We start from the raw sequence: 7446 nt of genomic DNA on the forward strand, positions 1-7446 counted from the left end.
CTTGCTTTAGACCATATAGAGATTTCTTTAGTCTACATACCATATATTTTTCTTCTATCAAAGGGAAACCTTTAGGTTGCTCAATGTATACCTCTAATTCAAGTTCTCCATTCAAGAAAGTTAGTTTAACATCCATTTGGTATACTTTGAGCTTCTTATTCGTTGCATAAGTCAAAAATAGTTGTACTGCTTCCATTCTAGCTATAGTGGCATATGTCTCCTCATAATCTATTCCTTCTTGCTATGAATAACATTTGCACACAAGTTTGGCCTCGTTTCTCACAACTTCACCTTGATCATTCTATCTTATTTGATATACTTATGCTAGGATTTTTCAACTCAACTCTTTCTTCTTGTCTAGCCTCATATCTTTGTTCTTCAATTTGATTCCCATTCTGCAAATCATTGTTAGTCTCAATGATAACTTCCACATTTAAATGGTTTTCCTTTGGATCACCTATAGTTACCAAAGCTATCTCTTCTACTACTTCCTCTTTCTTAACCAATTTAGGCTCATTATCTTTATCATCACAATCATTCAAGAATCTTCCCATACTTGCTCTAAATTCCTCCTCATCACGAGAAAGAGAATTCTTTATAGTTTTTCTTACTCTCTTAGGACATTTAGATGCATAATGACCAAACTCTTATCATGTCCAACAAACAAAAAAATTCATACCTTCTAGCTCTCTTTTCATAAGCAAATACTACTTATTAGAGTGAGGTTGTTGTTACACCAAAAGACGGATCTATCAATGCCTGATACAACCACTCAACTTATCGTACATGGGAGGTGATTAAGCCCTTGTCATGAATCTTGAGGGGAATACTAAACAAATTTTTGATAATCTCCCCCTTAGCATTAACCAAGGGTTTGAGGATCTGAACCTATGACCAATCTCTGATACTAATTGTTAGAATGTATAGTCAACCAATATAAGTGAGAGGGGGAGGGATGAATCAATTATCCAACTATAGTCACAATTATTGACCTTAACCAAACTTAACCATGTGAACAATATAGTTAGAAACCAAAACAAGATACTCATGCAAAATAACACTAGATTTGTTAACTAGGGAAACCCTTGATTAGAGGGAAACCCTAGTGGGGATAGAACCCACAAGATGATGTACTAATATAAATATTCCTTGTTAGAGGATGCACCCTATTAGGAGTCTATAACAACATTTAGTACATATCAGTCCCTGTTAGGAGACTTTGAATCCTTGTTAGGAGTTGTAGAAGATAGATTGACCCACTATCCACATAGCTTCAGGGGCAAGATCAATGAACCCACTATCCAAATGATCTCTATACTATTCCTTGCAGAATAATAAAATTGAATTGTACTTCCTTCCTCTTTCTCTATCCTATCAATCAGATCTTTGCTCCTTCTAATCTTGATACCAAATCATGAACTCAGCATCCAATAATCTCTTGGATCGCTTACTTACGTTTTCCACAAATTTTTGCTCCTTTTCACACATCCTTGATTACTTCACATTCAATCATTGATCACACAATTTTACAAACAAGGAAGAAATCTTTTGTTTATACCATATCTTCAAAATAATTCCTTGAGTTGGCCTTGAGGCTTTCCCAATTAATTATAACTATAACATAATTAAGTAATTCGCAATTACAATAGCACTGTCGGCTCACAGTATATACAAAACTTCACATGTGTGACTTCAGGACTTGTGCACTTGCTAACATCACCATCAAACTGTCCTCTATCATTAGCTGACTGCACATCACTAGATTATATCTCTACTAGAAGATTTAATAGGATCATCACAAACTTATTTCCATGCACTCTATGTCTGCACTACTCTCTACAAATCACTTATAGTTTCCATACATCTTCAACTTAGACTTTGTCCATTTAACCATGTCATTAGGACACAGTGTAGAACATGTCCATGATCGTGCATCACCAAAAAATCAAAACATTGTTCGCACAACTAAGATCTATGTCTTCTACTCTGTTAGTCTTCAAAGACTTATTGCTATGTTGACATCAATGACAAACACAGTCATGAATGTAACATGTCAATACTCTTCAATGCTTAGGATACTCGCCCAAAGGAATACCATCACCATTCATAGTAACAAGTAGGACTCAAATTACAAGTTTGACAATGGTGTTGGATCTCTATGGTCATCAAATAAAAACTTGGGCTCAACTATATGGTAATGATCCTATTTTTTGTGACATTTACAATAAATTTTTAGAAGGGTAGCATGTTCTTGATTTTTATATACATGATGGGTTATATTATAATGTTGGTCACATATGTGTCCCTAGTAAAGAGAAGAAGAAAGTGATATGGGAAGCACATATAGTCAGATAGAAGGACATTTTGGTATTGTTAAGACTACTACACAATTCTCCAAAAGTATTTCTATTGGAAAAAAAAATATGAAGCAAGACATCATTTTATATGTAAAATATTGTGTAGAATGTATAATTGCAAATCCTTCCAATCATAAATTGGGCCTCTATCTAACATTACCTATACCTCATAAACCATGGCATTTTTTTTGAATGGATTTCATGTTTTGACTTCTAACTAGTAGAAGGGGAAATGGTTGTATATATGTGGTGGTAGATAGATTTTCTAAAATGGCTATCATGGTGGCTTGTAAAAAAATGATTTCAGCTTAGAAGATGACCAAGCTATTTTTTGAATGTGTTTGGGTCCATTTTTGTTTGCCAAAAAGCATTATTTCTTATAGAAATAACACATTCATTAGTAATTTTTGGTCTTCACTCTAGGCTAAAATGGACACAAAGTTGACAAGATCTACAACATTTCATCCTGAAACAAATGGCCAAACATAGGTAGTAAACTGAATAATTATTTATATCCTTCAAATGTATCATTCCAAACACCCAAGTGCATCGGATGAGAGATTTCCTTATATGTAGCATAGCTACAATCATGCACTCCATACTACTACAGGGCATAGTCCATTTGAGGTTTATCTTGGGTATCAACCATTGGCACCATATATGTAGCACTACCTATCTTTCAATCTAGTAGTTTGCTAAATATTGAGGAGGTAGATAAATTGGAAAAGTTTATTGAAAAGATCAGACAATTACAACAAGTTCATGATATTTTAGAGTAGAGAAATAATAAGTATAAGGATAGACGTGATCAACATATAACTCCCCATCATTTCTAGATTGGTGATAAGGTATAACTAAATCTTTAGAAGGAGCGCCTCCAAGGACTTAATAGAAAGCTTTGTCCTATTTGTTATGGCCCATATACCATTAAGAATATAGTTGGTGAAAATGCTTTTGAACTTGATTTTCCACAGTTTTTGGGGTTACATCCAATTTTTAATGTGGAAATGTTGTGACCTTATTTTCCTCCACTACTGGACATATCTCAATCTATTGAACATATTCATGCTATAGATTTAAATACATCCACTACTACTCCATTACAGTGTGATTCTTTCTCTTAAATCAAGTGTTTTAACTCAAAGTAGGTGAAAAAAAGTATTATCTTGACCCTTCAAATAAACACTATTTAAAAGCTCATAAAAATCTACAAACTAGTAAAAGAAAAAGACCCCACATGTAAAAATAAGAATCAAGTCAACAACTATGAAAGGAGAAAGGTCTTTGTTCTATTGTATGATCATGCACCCTTGATTAAGATCAAGTTTTTCCTCTCAAATCTATTGTTTTAGTTCATAACGGATAAAGAAAAATATTATCTTGATCTCTCAAATAATAACAGTAGAAATTGAATGACTGTCATTATACAAGCTCTTAAAAGAAGAAGACTATGAAGACTATATATATTGTACAAATAGAAGCAATAATCAAGTCAAGCCAATAACCAAGTCAAGTCAATAATAATAATCAAGTCAAATCAATAACCAAGTCAAGTCAATAATAATAAGAGAAAAATAATCATGGATCCTTGACCAAGACCAAAGTCTTTCCCTGAAATCAAGTGCTTTAACTCAAAATAGTTGAAAGTGTACTTTTCCATTCCTCGAATAGCCAAGTCGTTCAAGTCTCCACTGAAGCCGTCCGGTTTGAAAAGGCCCAACATTGGAAATGGTAAACAGAGACAATATGCCGTGTGCATCAAGAAATCCGGACAGAAGTTGGCAGTGAAGATTCTATTGACTCATTGAGAAAAGAATGCTAGTCACATAAGTTCTCCACGGCCATTGAAACTCTTTAAGAATAGAATGGTACTCACATAGTTTTATGGTTTAATTTGCAGACAACTTTCACCTCTTTGTTTTCATTGTTCATTGAGAGAAGAAGAAAAGAGAGAAGAATGGGTATCAAGGGGAAATTGGCACGCCTTATAAGAAAAGGAACAGACTATGTTGCAACCAAAATATCTGAGGCAGCCGACAAAACAAAGACATTGATTCATCGATGGAAAACTGATGCCATCGAGAGAATGGAAGTGGGATACGAGTCGTCAAAACCCATTTATTCCTTAAACCAGTATTATTTGGGTAATGTTACAATATATTTTAGCTTCTATATCTCCAACATATTTTTGGAGCATTTGAATTTATGTTTGCTAAGCTTTCACCTACGTGCAGGTTGTTTGTTTTGGTTAGAGTGATTCTTTTGGCAATGAGAGTTGGGAATTGGGCGACTGAGAAAGTTGCAGCCGTTCTGAAGATGATAAATGGGGTGTTGACAGTTGGTCCACTCCGCTTCAAATGGGGAAGAGAGATTGCAAAGAAGTTACCATTTGGAGAAACGCTTGTTGCAGTGTTAGAGAGTTTTGGTACCCTTCTCATCATAAATTCTTTTCTTTCAATCTTTTCAGTATTGGGAGTTATAATTAAATTTTTTTAAAGACCATTAATAGTAACCTATTCTACTCAAAAATATGAAAATTTCAGTTCAGATAGAAGTATACATATTTACATAATGAGTGATGACACAACTAAAACCCCAAGTGCGAAGCATAAATCAGCCATAACTAATAAAATATCTATCGATCTATTTATAGATAATTCATATAGAAAAACTAACTACACATCTATCTGCATGTCTACCATAGTAATTGAACCTTAAAAATAAACTATCTCTAAGGCCTCCAGACCTGAATATAAAAGTATAAGCTTGACATAACCAGCAGTACAATATCACGACCAGAAAATATAAATACACAAGGCTTAAGCTTTGTTCTTCTCTTTCCCTTTCTTTGCCAGTAGTACTTTAGTCTGATCATCCACCAAGAAGCCATGGAGCTTGACCGACCTCTGCCCTAAGACTGTTCCCCTCAGTCATGACAAAATTTGTTAGTATGGCCTAATTGCTGTTTGGCAACAATGTATTCTGTAGGAGGTGTTATATGCAAGGGTCTAATAGTAGTCATTACAAGTATTACCAATGCTCATTTAAACATGTTAGTAATCATGCACTACAACAATTTGAAAGATTGTCAATACTAATGTTCTTAATTAATTTTCCAGTTATCATTTTTCGATTTCTTTTAAGTTAATAATTTAAGATCTTATACAAATAGATTGTAAAACTATTAGAATTTAGATATTATTATTATTATTTATTGAAATTAATTAAAGTTGGAAGAGATTGAAATCTAAGATCTTCTAGATAAGATCTTACAAATTATCATTGTATTATAAATTCTTGACTACTTTTACACAATTATTATATATATTTTTTATTTATTAGTATTTCAGTTGCCAAAGCTTTAGTAATAAAAAATGGAGTAATATCTCTTATCTCATAGCTATTATAATTCACTACAACATCTAATGTTCCTTCCGAATGGAACAAGGAAAATCATTGGTACATGTACCAGTAAAACCAAAGAAGTGCTCAAATACTTCAGGCCCCGTTTGGTTGCTGGAAGATGAAGGCCAAAACCGGGTTATCAGAGGCAAAACCAGGTTTTGCAAAAAAACTTTGGTGTTTGGTTGGTTAAAATTATAACCTGGTTTTCAATTTCATCTTCCAATTTTGGTCAAAAATTGGAAGAAGTTTCTTCCAACAAAAAGGTGGAATTCGAAATTAAAACCAAGTTTTGAATTTTATGACAGTTTTTTTAATAATATTGTGGGGTCCACAGTATATTCATCTTCCGTGTCAACCAAACGGACCATTGGCTTTCCAAACCACAAAACCAGGTTTTCGAAAACCTGGTTATAAGATAACTTGGTTATGTCAAAAAATCATCTTCCCCAACCAAATGGGGCCTCACCGTGGAAGCGACTTCAGTTATGCGTCTGAAGTACTGACTCTTTCCATAAACAATTAAGTTTCTAATGAAGCTCTGTAGCATATCATTCATGTTATTTCTTTTTCATTCTATCTTCTAAAATATCATCTTGGATACTGCCAAATATGACACAGGTATGGGGATGAAGTTGGTCGTTTATTTCAGGATGTTTTGATATGTTTTGGGCTGGCATTAAACATGTCATGGAATCTGGTTCAGATTCTGGATCCAATAGGTCTTCCACTAGATTCAGTGGAACTCTTCAATGATTTGTATGACCAGATATATATCCATGATGTAGAAAATGATATTAAAAATTTTGTTCATATGCCTGAGAATATAGAAGAAGTAAACAAAATTGTGGCCATGGAAGCTCTTGCTCTTAGGGAAGAGAAGAAGAAGAAAGTTGCTTATAGTCAACATAAGATAGTTTCTTCTAACCAAAAGAAGGGAGCTTCAAGTTATAGCGAAAATGGTGTTTCAGTCACAGATCGGTACCCAGCTCATTATGCCACATCCAGAGCGACTTATCAAGGAAAACCCACAATGTTATTAGCTTGAAAGGTAGTTTGATAATTTGATTTGGTTGATATATTTATCATTTTAACTATGTATCTTCAATTCAAACCAAAATATATTTATACATATCTCTCTTATTCTTCTTGCACTAAATTCATGTGTGTAGATTATTTTCATAGAAAATACTTTGTTAGTATTGGTATTACTTGGAATGAGATAATGTTACTAGAAATAGTCCTAAAGTTGTTATTTTGAGTACAAATGTTAAAAATATTAGACCAGATAGAATGATTTGGTAAAGTATTGAAAGTATATTTTAATTAATGTTTGATTAATTGAATAATATATATGTGATTATTTGGAACTTTCTTAAATGTTGTTATTTTTCTTTTAAATTTCAAGGATGGTAATATAATAAATGTGTTTATAAATTAAGTAATTTAAATGAATAATGCATGTACTTTTTATTGGGGCCTAATAAATGTATATAGATATACAACAAAACATTACATAAATTCTTATATTATATTTATTGCATTAGCTTAGCCTAAGATGTTTCTATGTGACAATTGACTTATAAGTAAGCACGTGCACACACATGCACATATTCCTATATAAATTACATCAGTAGATATCCTATTAAAGCACCTACTCAACTTTTTTTATTAATTTTTGATTAAA

At 32.9% G+C, this 7446-nt stretch overlaps 1 protein-coding gene across 1 annotated transcript; it reads left to right on the forward strand.

Annotated features, from left to right (window-relative positions):
• Positions 1–4142: 4142 nt before the first annotated feature.
• LOC149568718 (uncharacterized) lies at positions 4143–6918 on the forward strand. Its single transcript, XM_089817615.1, has 3 exons — positions 4143–4501; positions 4592–4782; positions 6381–6918. Exons 2-3 carry the CDS (start codon positions 4715–4717, stop codon positions 6805–6807), a joined length of 495 nt encoding a protein of 164 aa, XP_089673741.1. The 5' UTR covers positions 4143–4501; positions 4592–4714; the 3' UTR covers positions 6808–6918.
• The last annotated feature ends 528 nt before the right edge of the window (positions 6919–7446 follow it).

The sequence above is a fragment of the Cupressus sempervirens genome, chromosome 3, assembly GCF_028749045.1.
Source record: "Cupressus sempervirens isolate cs-2001-9-10 chromosome 3, ASM2874904v1, whole genome shotgun sequence".
NCBI lineage: Eukaryota > Viridiplantae > Streptophyta > Pinopsida > Cupressales > Cupressaceae > Cupressus > Cupressus sempervirens.

Bases quoted from the DNA above. Each gene is read 5' to 3' on its own strand.
- LOC149568718 (XM_089817615.1), top strand. From the start codon at position 4,715: ATGGGGAAGAGAGATTGCAAAGAAGTTACCATTTGGAGAAACGCTTGT. The intron at 4,783-6,380 runs GTACCCTTCTCA...AATATGACACAG, and splicing joins TGCAGTGTTAGAGAGTTTTG to GTATGGGGATGAAGTTGGTC.